The sequence below is a fragment of the Panicum virgatum genome, chromosome 3K (assembly GCF_016808335.1).
Source record: "Panicum virgatum strain AP13 chromosome 3K, P.virgatum_v5, whole genome shotgun sequence".
Taxonomy (NCBI): Eukaryota; Viridiplantae; Streptophyta; class Magnoliopsida; order Poales; family Poaceae; genus Panicum; species Panicum virgatum.
The window spans coordinates 5,540,521-5,552,181 of record NC_053138.1 but is presented as its reverse complement, the minus strand read 5'-3'; the positions used below and the strand labels follow the sequence as shown (position 1 = coordinate 5,552,181).

Sequence of the window (11,661 nt, the reverse complement as noted above, 5' to 3'; positions counted from 1 at the left end):
TGGTATAACAATATATGCATTTTCTTCTCTCCCACAAGATTTGGAATCTTCTATGTTTTGCGTGAACTCAAATAGAAATAGGCCGCACTACACATGCCAGTTTTTGGCTATTACTCCAACTTCACACTAGGAACATCAGTTTCACAGCCAGTTTTAGGCTATTACATTAGCAGGCCTACTGACCCAAGGAAATAGTAACATTAGGAATTACATAAGGCCACTTAATGCATTTTAGCACTATGATCCCAAATGATAACAAATTGCAGGACAACATCACTCATCAAACTATACTAAAAGGAGTTTAGTGAGTTCTCCGGTTAAACTGGACTGCAAACTGATCAGTTGCCACCATTGCTAGTGAAGCTGAAGCAAGGGAACCATCATACCTATGCATTACGATACCGGTGTGAATTTGGCAGAAAACTGATTAATATTAAAAAAAATATGTTAGAAAATATGATCACTGATTTCAATGAATCGAAAGTTGGAAAACAAGGTACATACATAGAGATTAACAAGTAAGCTCCAATCTGCATAACTATAGCTCCTTCACCTCCTGACTTTGTGCTGTTGACACAACGGGCGCAAAACCAGTTTTCATGGATTGAGGTGACCAAATCTACAAATCATAATCATCAATCAGAAATTGCTGGCGACAATGAAGACATTACAAGTTTAGCAGGTTCTTTAAAAGCAGTAAAAATTCAGCATGTGAGGCACTCACATTGGTTAGTCCTAATAGAGAAGAATTCAGTCTGCAGATTACCCCTCTTAACAAAGTCAAGGAACGGTTGCATATCAACAGCTGTAAGTCGTATTCCCTCTTGCTCCGCTCTGCACAGAGAAAAACGAGTGCCTCAAGTTTTCAGCTACAACATCAACTTCGTCATTCATGGATCATAAAAAAAAGATTATTTCCTTGCTTCCAAAACAACGACATGGTATAGAGGTATCCTTCAAATATCTGATTCATTCATTGCACAACTCACCATTCAACAAAAATATTCCTTCAGTTATAGGGGGATTTTATCCAAATTCTGTGTTCAATCTTCCCATGTAATGATGTAAACATATGTCCCATTAGGAACATCTACAACCATAAAAATGTGCAATTGTGACAATAACCAACCATTTCTTTATCCTCCGTAACTTCTCATAGTGATATTTAAAGGGTTATTTTGATCTGTGCCATTATAATTCTTCAAGTTTGGAGATCTGCCATTACAATTCACGTATTTGGATTCACGCCATTACAATTCTTCTTCTACTGAAGATATGCCACTGTGTACATATCCGATACACTCGGGCCACGTGCAGCGTATGTATAGAAGCGTTGTCTCCGTATTTACAAAATTGCCACCCCGTCTCTCTCGCTTACAGCATGGGCCCATACGTCAGATTCTTCTTCTTCCTCCTCCCTTCCTTGTCTGTGCACCGCGGTGTGGAGAAGCTCGTACGCCGCCGCTCCTCCTCCGCATCTCCCTCCGCCTCCTCTGGTCCTCGGTCGCCGCCGCTCCTCCTCCGCATCTCCATCCTCATCCGGTCCTCGGCCCCCGCCGCTCCTCCTCCGCATCTCCCTACTCCGATCGCCGCCAGCACCTCCTCCGGTCGCCGTCAGCTTCGGCACCTCCTCCGGTCGCCATCAGCTCCGGCCGCCGGCCGACGCCGTTCCTCTCCTCCCCCGACAGGATCCGCGGCGCGGCGCGATGGATCTGCTCGCGACGGCGCCCCACGTCTCATCCTTCTTCTCCTCCTCCTTCCCCAACCTTGTCACCTCCCTCTGCGACGGCCGACGGCCGCACCGCCTCCACTCCCCGCAGCTCAACGGCGACGGTGGGACGCGGGCCAGCGCTCGAGCTCGGCGGCGGCGGGGACGCGCGCACACGCACGAGCTCATGTCAGCTGCAGGATGCGGGCCTGCGCAGCGGCCGGGACGCACGCACGAGCTCGCGGCGGCGGCGGCGCCCGTGCCCACGCCCGAGCACGGCGGTGGCTCCCGCGCCCGCACTCGAGCTTGCGGCGGCGGCGGGGATCTGTGCACGAGCTTGGTGCCTTTGCGGTGGCGGGGACGAGGAGATACGGCGCACGGGGAGGCAAAGATGGCGGCGCCGTCCCGCGCCGCTCCTCCGGACGGAGCTCGCCGGCGCACGAGCTTCTCCACGCTGCCGGCGCACGAGCTCCTCCACACCGCTGGTGCATAGACAAGGAAGGGAGGAGGAAGAAGAAGAATATGACGTGTGGGCCCAGGCTGTAAGCGAGAGAGATGGTGGTGGCATTTTTGTAAATACGGAGACAACGCTTCTATACATACGCTGCACGTGGGCCCGAGTGTATCGGATGTGTACACAGTGACATATCTTCAGTAGAAAAAGAATTGTAATGGCGTGAATCCAAATACGTGAATTGTAATGGCAGATCTCTAAACTTGAAGAATTATAATGGCATGGATCAAAATAACCCATATTTAAAAGAAGCATGAAGCCTAGTAATATCTAACTATTCAATAACTGAAATGCACATCCCGATCCACTAATATAGCCACCAGTACCATAGATTATACATGTCCAGCAACTCTTTACCGGGAACAACAGAGGTAACAAAAAAAAAATCGACGACCGTATGGTATTGGTAGCTATACCACGGAAGCTGTAAAAATCAAAACAATCTGGTAAATGGTAAAGCGCTCACATGACAGGAAGAAGCCTAGACGGGCCGGACGGGTCGTAGTTGAGCAGCAGCGCCGCCTGGACCTGCTTCCCTGCGAGAGCACGGCGGTCCGTTAGAAGTCAAATCGGGCGATACACGGGAGCTTGAGGAGGCGCAAAGGGGAGAGGCACGAGGGAAGACCTTCGGGGCCGACGTGCTTCGGGGCCCACTTCTCCCACGCCCGGCGCGCCCACGCCCAGTCCGTCGCCATTGAGGGGACTAGGAAGCGGCGCTGCTGGGGAGGGTAGCGGCGGCGGCGGCGGTGCCGACGGGGGAGAGCGTCCACTCCGTCCGAGACTTAGCCCTGCTAATGGGCTGGGCTGGAATGGAATGGAATGGGCTAAACAGTTTGGATCCTGCCTTTTTATTTTTATATTTTTTAAAAACATTTTTTTTCCAGAAATATATTTTTGGTTTCACAATTTATAGTTTTATATCCTGCGATCGGCCCCCGCCGCCCCCTGCCGGGCGGTAGGGATCTATATGTAATTAAAATTTGAGTGCTATCGCATGGAGGCCCCTACCGTCCGGTAGAAGGGCGGCAGGCAGGCCGACCGTCCGGCAGGGGGCGGCAGGCTCCCCCAATATAAAACCTGAGGCCCCCTACCCCCACACCTGCATTTGCAGCAAACAACATCCATAGAGGGAAAAATGAGAGACGTGTGGTGAGGGAGGGAATTGCAATAGCGAAGCCCTGCCGGATTCCGCACTTGTGATCTGCAGGTAAGTTACATATGAATTCATTAATATTGTTAAGCAATTTAATTTAATTAATGCTATAGTATTAAAATTTCAGTTCAATATTAAAATTTCAGTTTATTGCAGGCTTGTTTCTAAATTAATTATAAATTAAAATAGAATTAAGTTTTGGATAGTGAAATATAGTATTAAACTTGTTTCTAAATATTGCAGCATAAGGCAATGGCTGCCTCTAATTTTGGAGGATTTTCATGGACCGAAGAAAAATCTAGTATAATACTTGAGATCATGACACATCTTGTAATCAGTAAGAAATTGGATCTATTAGCGGATGGTACGATAGAGATGGTGTTGTCAAAATTAGTTGAGTTTAAAGATTTCACATTATTTCGAGGTATTACAACGCAAGATGTAAATGAACACCTGCTAGAACGTCGGAAGATATACATGAAGTTATGTGAACTAGCGAACCATCTAAAGACTTAATTTTAATTAAACTAGTTTCTAAAACCATGGTACGGCTTCACTTATAACCACTAATCCGAACACTAAGCGGTTACAATTATAAAAAACACTAATCATAGAATTAAAAATACAAAAAATTTAGAATAAAAAAATTGAGAAATATTGATTACCTGCGGTTCGGATCCAAAATCCGGCAGGACTTCGCTGTTGCAACTCTCTCCCTCACCCCACATCTCTCTTTTTCCCTCTATGGATGTTGTTTGCTGCAAATACAGGTGTGGGGGGACCTCTGCTTTTATATTGGGGGAGCCTCCACAGGGCGGTAGGGGCCTCCATGCGATAGCACTCAAATTTTAATTACATATAGGTCCCTACCGCCCGGCAGGGGGCCGGCCGCCCCGCAAACGGGTGGTAGGCCCCCTGCCGCCCTCCTGCCGGGCGGTAAGAGTATAAAACTGTAAATGTGAAACCAAAAATATATTTTTGTAAAAAATATTTTTAAAAATATAAAAATAGAAAAAAAAACGCTTGGATCCTTGGAGGCTGGTGGGCTGGTTTGGGGAAAATGAATTCGCGGTCCGCCTGGTATTTCTTTTCTTTTTCCCTCTGTCCGCTTAGTGGGAAGAGATGAGTGATGACTAATGCGAATCATTAACGACGGTGCGAGAGAGATTAGCACACTCATTCTAGATTTGCTGGGGAATTAGTGAGCTGGTAATACCAATCAGATGGTGATAAGTATGACCAGTCCTTGAGAATGGAAACATTGTATCATGTTGATGTGAGAGTCGTTTTTTCCGCGCCCGTTTCTGAGCATGTTTTTCATTAAATAGGAGAGCTGACGTGAGAGTCTTGAACATAGTTTTTTAAGAGTAAATTGCACCCATCAGACAACAACTTGGCATGTGGGTGCAAATTGGTCCAACAACTTGTAAAGTGATCAATTTAGTACAATAACTTGATAACTGGATGCAGATTGATCCAACAACTTAGAAAATACTTAATTTAGTACAATAATTTGGTAAATTAGTGCATTCACAGTCCAAACATTACACGATAATATATTTGCTAACATCAAGTCACAATAAAGAGTATATTCATAACGGAACGTATTATTTGACCGTAGATTTTTGTGTCGCAATGGACACCAATAATTTTATTTTCAGAATAAATTAATTTTAATTTTATTAAAAATAATATATTATTTAACCACAATTACAACAACAACATATTAAGCAAAGTAGATGAACGTCAATAATTCTTAAAATTTATAAATGGAAATTATTGATGGTGATCCGGTTATTGCTTTTCACTATGTATAATTTTTTATTAGCATCACTCAAACACTGAAGTTGATAAGAGAGACCCTGAAACCTTAGGTTTTCTTCTACACTTCTGCTCATATATTAATGCTCATGTTTGTTTCTATTTATTTAGCTCACTTTTCCTTTCTAACGTATATACGAGGCTTTAAAAATATATGTATCAAGCTCCTAAAAGGTATATATAGTTTGTATCAATGTATTGACTTTTTTAGTTTAACAGTGCATATAATCAAACAAATCGTAAACAGTGACGGTGAATTTTTCAATATTGAATATCAAATTAAATAGTTTTAATTAAAATTAAATCACTATATAAAAATAATTAATGTAAAGACATAACATTAATTTCTAAATAGTGAGGGTTTTTATCATGACCAAATACATTACCACGCAGGCGTAGCACACAAATCAATAGTCAAATAATACTTAATAATTTGTCCTAACATGAATATACTCTTTATTGAGACTTTGCGTTAGTTATATTGCCGTGTAATATTTGGACTGTGAATGTACCTATTTCCCAAGTTATTGTATTAAGTTGGGCATTTTACAAGTTGTTGGACCGATCTGCACCCACCTGTCAAGTTATTGCACTAAATTGAGCATTTTACAAGTTGTTGGACCAATTTGCACCCAACTGACAAGTTGTATGGTCGTTGCAATTTACTCTTTTTTTAACGAATGCAGATATGATGGTTTCTATGGGCAGTTAAATGTTGCCGCGAGGCCTTAGATACATAATTGTCGGTACCCTGCAACAGGGATACCCACTCTTACTGCAGCAAAGCAGGACCCGCGTAGTTATCCGTAGCTGCGCGGGAGAGACGGAGTAGCCAGGCCCCACAGGCCAGGCTTTTCCCTCACCAGGCCAACGGCCCCGGACCGTTCCCCGCCTGAGGATGGGTCCGGTGGCGCCACGTGTCTCCATGGAAGGGAAGCTCCAAGCTGACCGCCGAAGCCTCGGACCCCCAGAGGGGTCCGGGACCTCCTACGCCCGTCCGGACTCCCCTCACCGTGTAGGGGTCCGAAGCCGCCACGTGTCCCGGAGGCGTGGGATCGTGCGCGAGCCTTCCGGAGGAAGACTCGCCCACCTACCGCATTTAATGCGATAGACAAGGCGTGCTCTGCCGCCGTGGTACACAAGACAGCCTTTTGTCAGGCCCCGCTGCGCGCCGCGTATTACCAAGGAGCACAGTGCAGCCGCCTGAGCCGCGCCCGCGCAGAGCCCGCCTGTAGCATTAAACGGATACGACAGCACGGCACTTTTCCATCATGCCGCCTACGCCGCAAGCTACACCGCCCGCTTAAGCAATGTGACGGGCGGTGTCACTAGCTGCGACGGGCCTGACCTGACAAGACGACGCTAGGACATGATGGACGAAGGGCTCCGGGAGCAGGCGAGGGAATCCAAGAGAAAGATCTCCTTTGCCTGCGACGCCATAATGCATGAACAGTGCGTTAGGTTATACTACATCGTTGGACCCACCTGTCGGGGATCCAACGACTGTGTACGCGCCCCCTTGAGATATAAAAGGGAGGTGCTCGCTGTGCACAGGAACATCCACACAGACTCAAGCTCTCGCACCTCCTCACGCTTGTGGGAAGGCAATACAACACACAGTGGATGTAGGGTATTACGCTCCGGCGGCCCGAACCACTCTAATCCTGCTGTGTTTCTTGTGTTCTGGAGGGAGATCGATCTAAGACTAGCTACCCCCTGAGTACACACCCTCTGGGCTAGGGCGGGTGCCTTCCGCCACCCGGCCGTGGTTTGCAGCACCACGACATTTGGCGCGCCAGGTAGGGGAAGCTAGCTCGTCGCATTTTCATCATCCGCTTTGTCCCCATGGTTCGTGTGGACGACGTGGAGATGACGGAGGGGGGTGGCGTCCTCCACGCCACACGCCCCTCGCGTTACTGCTCCAGGGGCAACCGTGCCTGTGGAGCAGCCACCGTTGGCGGCGGCGCGAGCCGCCCGCCGGCAAGAGTCAGGGCGCCCATCAAGGGCCCCCTCACAGACTGCGAGCGGCGGAGCTCTAGCCGCGGCTAGGGAGTTGCTTCGCAACCCTCCGGCTGAGGCAGCCTCGCCAGACGCCCTGAGGCAGTGGCGAGACGACGTCGACCGTCTCCTCCACCTGGCTCAGGCCTCCCCCAGTTCTGCAAAGACTGGGCAACGACCTCCGCCTGGCAACGCGGTGGTACCTTACCACCAGCGTCAGGGCGGTGCGTCGGCATCTGTGCGCTCCCCCACCGTGAGGGGTGCACGAACAGAAGACTTGCGGGCGGAGCTCAACCGCCGGCGCGCGGGGGAGGATGCCCGCATCGCTGTCGAGAGGGCGCGAGAGCGCCGTCTCAACATTGAGGGACGCAACCTCAATGTCGATCTGGACGCGGCGGCACCCAGGCCTCCGGTGAACGCCCGGATTCAGCCAGGGGCACCGGTGGCCGGGGTGGGCTGTGCTGCGCTTGCGGAGCACCTCCGCGCCGTGGCGTGGCCACCCAAGTTCCGCCCCCACTTGCCGGAAAAGTACGACGGTACTACTAACCCGTCGGAATTCCTGCAGGTGTACGTTACTGCCATCACAGCAGCTGGTGGCAACGGCGCCGTCATGGCAAGCTACTTTCATGTAGCCTTGTCTGGGCCAGCCCGGACCTGGCTCATGAACCTCACACCTGGGACGATCCAGTCCTGGGAAGAGCTCTGTGCAAGGTTCACAGCGAACTTCGCCAGCGCCTACCAGCAGCATGGTGTGGAGGCACACCTTCACGCCGTGAGGCAAAAACCCGGGGAAACGCTTCGGGCTTTCATCTCGCGCTTCACTAAGGTACGGGGTACCATTCCTCGTATCTCAGATGCATCTATTATTACTGCTTTCCGTCAGGGGGTGCGTGATGAGAAGATGCTCGAGAAGCTGGCGACGCACGAGGTGGAAAGCGTCACTACGCTTTTCTCCCTGGCAGACAAGTGTGCCAGGGCCGCCGAGGGCCGTGCATGGCACTCAGCCCCCCAAGACGGAGACACCAAGGCTGGTGGCTCCAGCGCTACCGCTCAGGGCGGTGGCAAGAAGAAGAAGAAGAACCGGGGTCGTGGGGAGCCGCATTCTGGCGGACCAGTCGTTGCAAGCAGCAGCGCCACCAGCGGCGCCGGCTGCGGCGGCAGCGGCTGGGGGCCAGAATACACACGGCAAACGCCCTCGCCCGCAAGGTGGAAGCGGAGGTTCATGCCCAGTGCATCCCACCGCTCGCCACAGCGCTGCTGACTGCCGCGAGATCCAAAAGCTCGCGAAACGGGTCAGTGGGCGGCGGGAGCAGTCCTCTAAGGAAGACTCACCCCCTCCTCGCCAGCGGGCCGGCAAGGAGAAGGCCTCTGACAGCAGGGCCGCAGCCGGGGAGAAGGAGCTGGGGTACCAATCCCCCGCTCGAGAGCTGAAGGGCGTCTATCACAACGACGACTCCGATTCCGACAACGGCGACCGCCGCAAGAAGCTGTACGTGATGTATGGCGGGAGCTGGGAGCTTGTCTCCCGGCGGGACGTGAAGACCCTTCGCCGGGAGGTCCTTTCGGTGAAGCCGGGGGTCCCCAGGGCGGCGCCGCACCAGAGGTGGATGAACACCACCATCTCTTTCGGGCCGTCTGACTGCCCGGAGAATATGGCTGGAGCTGGTGTCCTACCTTTAGTCACTGCTCCTGTCATATCCAACGTGAGGCTCTACCACGTGCTGATTGACGGTGGGGCTGGCCTCAACGTCATCAGTTATGCAGCATTTAAGCAGCTGCAGATCCCAGAGTCCAAGCTGACTCCCTCTCGCCCATTCTCCGGAGTGGGCCCACATCCGGTGTTCCCCCTGGGGAGCATCACATTGCCGGTCACGTTCGGGACCGAGGAAAACTTCCGCACAGAAAGCGTCATGTTTGATGTTGCGGAGGTGAACCTCCCGTTCAACGCTATCATTGGCCGACCGGCACTCTACCGCTTCATGGCCATTGCCCACTATGGGTATTTGGTCTTGAAGATGCCTTCCCCTGCCGGAGTCCTCACCGTGCAGGGCGACCGCACCGCTGCCGTTGCTGCAGTTGAGAGACTGCACACTCTGGCGGCAGAGGCTGCACGCTCCGAGGAGGATCCGTCCACCTCGCAACCCAGGGCGCCTGCAAAGGCTCCCAAGGTCCAACCATCTGATCCGGACCAAGTTCCCGTGAAGTCGGTACAGATTGGGGCAGACGCCACCAGGACCACCCGCATCGCGGGGAACCTGGAGGAGAAATAGGAAGACGCGCTCATCGCTTTCCTCCGGGCAAATGTCGACGTGTTCGCCTGGGAACCGTCGCAGATGCCCGGGATCCCCAGGGAAGTGATCGAGCACAATCTGAGGATCTACCCCGACGCCACGCCGGTGCGCCAAAAACCTCGGAAGCAGTCTGTGGAGCGGCAGAACTTCATCCGCGAAGAAGTCCACAAGCTCCTACACGCTGGCTTCATCGAGGAGGTCCACCATCCCGAGTGGTTGGCCAATCCGGTCGTCGTCCCAAAAGCCAACGGGAAGCTCCGGATGTGCATCGACTACACCAGCCTCAACAAGGCATGTCCAAGAGACCCCTACCCTCTTCCGCGTATCGATCAGATCGTGGACTCCACCTCCGGGTGTGATCTTTTGTCTTTCCTAGATGCATACTCTGGTTTCCACCAGATTCAGATGTCTAGAGAGGATAGGAAGCATACTGCCTTTGTAACAGTAGATGGGCTTTATTGCTACATTGTCATGCCGTATGGTCTAAGGAATGCCTTACCCACGTTTGTGCGAGCCATGAACAAAACCTTCTGTAATCTAATTAGAGATATTGTTGAGGTTTATGTCGATGACATTGTGGTCAAGACTAGGGTAGGATCAACACTAGTGGAGGACCTGTCCCTCGTCTTCGACCGTCTTCGCGCCACCCGCACGAAGCTGAACCCAGAGAAGTGCATCTTCGGCGTCTCAGCAGGGAAGCTGCTGGGTTTCCTGGTCTCGCATCGAGGCATCGAGGCAAACCCAGCCAAGATCAAGGCGATCGAAGCAATGAGGCCTCCTGGCCGCATCAAGGACGTCCAGAAGCTTACTGGATCTCTCGCTGCTCTTAGCCGCTTCATATCGAGGCTGGCTGAGAGGGCCCTTCCCTTCTTCAAGCTGTTGAGGAGGTCCGGTCCATTTTCATGGACCGAAGAGGCTGAACAGGCCTTCCAGGAGCTGAAGCAGCACCTCACCTCGCTGCCAGTATTGGTGGCACCAGAACCCGGTGAGCCGTTGTTTCTGTATCTTGCTGCATCTGCGGAGGCGGTCAGCATGGTCCTGGTCGCCGAAAGGATGGAGCAAACCCGCCAGGGGAGCACTAAGGTCCTCTTGGCCAAGGATGGTGAGCCGGACCCCGGACACGGGGGCCCGTCAGCCTCACCCCAGCTTGAAGGTCCGGGCCCCGCACAGGCAGGCCCGGAGGAGCCTCATCCCATTGGGAGCCCAGAACCACTGGGGGCCCAAGGGACAGATGCGGTGGACAAGGGCGAACCGGACCCAGGAACTAGGATCCGGACCGTCCAAAAGCCAGTCTACTACGTCAGTGAAGTCCTCCACGAGGCAAAGGCCAGGTATCTTGAGACGCATAAGCTTATCTATGCAATACTTATTGCGTCCAGGAAACTGCGCCACTACTTTCAAGCACACCGAGTTGTTGTAGTGACCTCTTACCCATTAAGAGCGATCCTACACAATTCCAACGCCACAGGCAATATCGCCAAGTGGGCAGCAGAGCTGGCAGAGTTCCAACTGGAATTCCAGCCACGCCATGCGGTCAAAAGCCAGATCCTGGCTGATTTCATAGCGGAGTGGACTCCTTCCCCAAGCAACCCTGGAGGTCCGGCCATAAATGTTGGACCCCCGGAGCCGGAAATCAGGACACCAGCCTTCACCGAGCCTCACTGGACACTCTTCTTTGATGGGTCCGCCCGCGAGAAGTGGGCCGGAGCTGGTGTGGTCCTCATCGACCCAAACGAAGATCAGCTGAAGTACATGGTGCACCTTGAGTTCAAGGCCACCAACAACATGGCGGAATACGAGGCTCTGATCTTCGGCCTGACCCAAGCCCTCTCATTGGGGGTCCGGCAGCTTCTGGTGAAGGGGGACTCCCAGCTAATCATTAAGCAGGTCCGAGGGGATTGCAACTGCAATAATCCCCAGCTCGCGGCATACCTCATACACGTGAGGAAGCTCGAGAAGGACTTCGACGCTTTGGAACTACAACACGTTCCCCGCGAGCACAACTCAGCAGCAGATGATCTCTCTGCGAGAGCATCTACCTGGGCTTCTGTGCCTGAGGGTGTCTTTGAAAGACGGCTGCTGAAACCTACCGCCCAGCCTCCCGAGCCGGGTGACGGGAATCAAGCTGGCACCTCGAAGCTAGCGGTCCCGGCAGTATTCCACCTATGGTGCCCAA

At 52.0% G+C, this 11,661-nt stretch overlaps 2 protein-coding genes across 4 annotated transcripts in view; both read right to left on the bottom strand.

The window, feature by feature from the left end:
- Positions 1 to 3,041, bottom strand: LOC120697045. 2 transcript variants are annotated; one of them, XM_039980170.1, is made up of 5 exons: positions 2,848 to 3,041; positions 2,689 to 2,758; positions 725 to 834; positions 505 to 619; positions 1 to 423 (listed from the first exon to the last, which is right to left on the bottom strand). In XM_039980170.1, the coding sequence occupies exons 1-5, from the start codon at positions 2,915 to 2,917 to the stop codon at positions 387 to 389; spliced, it is 402 nt and encodes a 133-aa protein (XP_039836104.1). In that variant the 5' UTR covers positions 2,918 to 3,041; the 3' UTR covers positions 1 to 386. The 2 variants fall into 2 exon arrangements, with proteins under 2 accessions (XP_039836104.1, XP_039836103.1); XM_039980169.1 differs by having other exon boundaries at positions 1 to 386; positions 2,848 to 3,038.
- A 2,863-nt stretch (positions 3,042 to 5,904) lies between these two features.
- Positions 5,905 to 11,661, bottom strand: part of LOC120697044 (probable glucan 1,3-beta-glucosidase A) — a 19,396-nt gene continuing 13,639 nt past the window's right edge. For both annotated transcript variants that reach the window (XR_005684346.1, XR_005684347.1), the window contains exon 9: positions 5,905 to 5,932. The gene's annotated coding sequence lies outside the window, so the exon portion shown is untranslated. The remainder of the gene's footprint in view (positions 5,933 to 11,661) is intronic.

Coding starts and splice junctions, on each gene's coding strand:
- LOC120697045 (XM_039980169.1), bottom strand. CDS start 2,917: ATGGCGACGGACTGGGCGTGGGCGCGCCGGGCGTGGGAGAAGTGGGCC. Junction 835..2,688: donor TCTAGGCTTCTTCCTGTCAT/GTGAGCGCTTTA, acceptor TTCTCTGTGCAG/AGCGGAGCAAGAGGGAATAC. Junction 620..724: donor CTCTATTAGGACTAACCAAT/GTGAGTGCCTCA, acceptor TATGATTTGTAG/ATTTGGTCACCTCAATCCAT.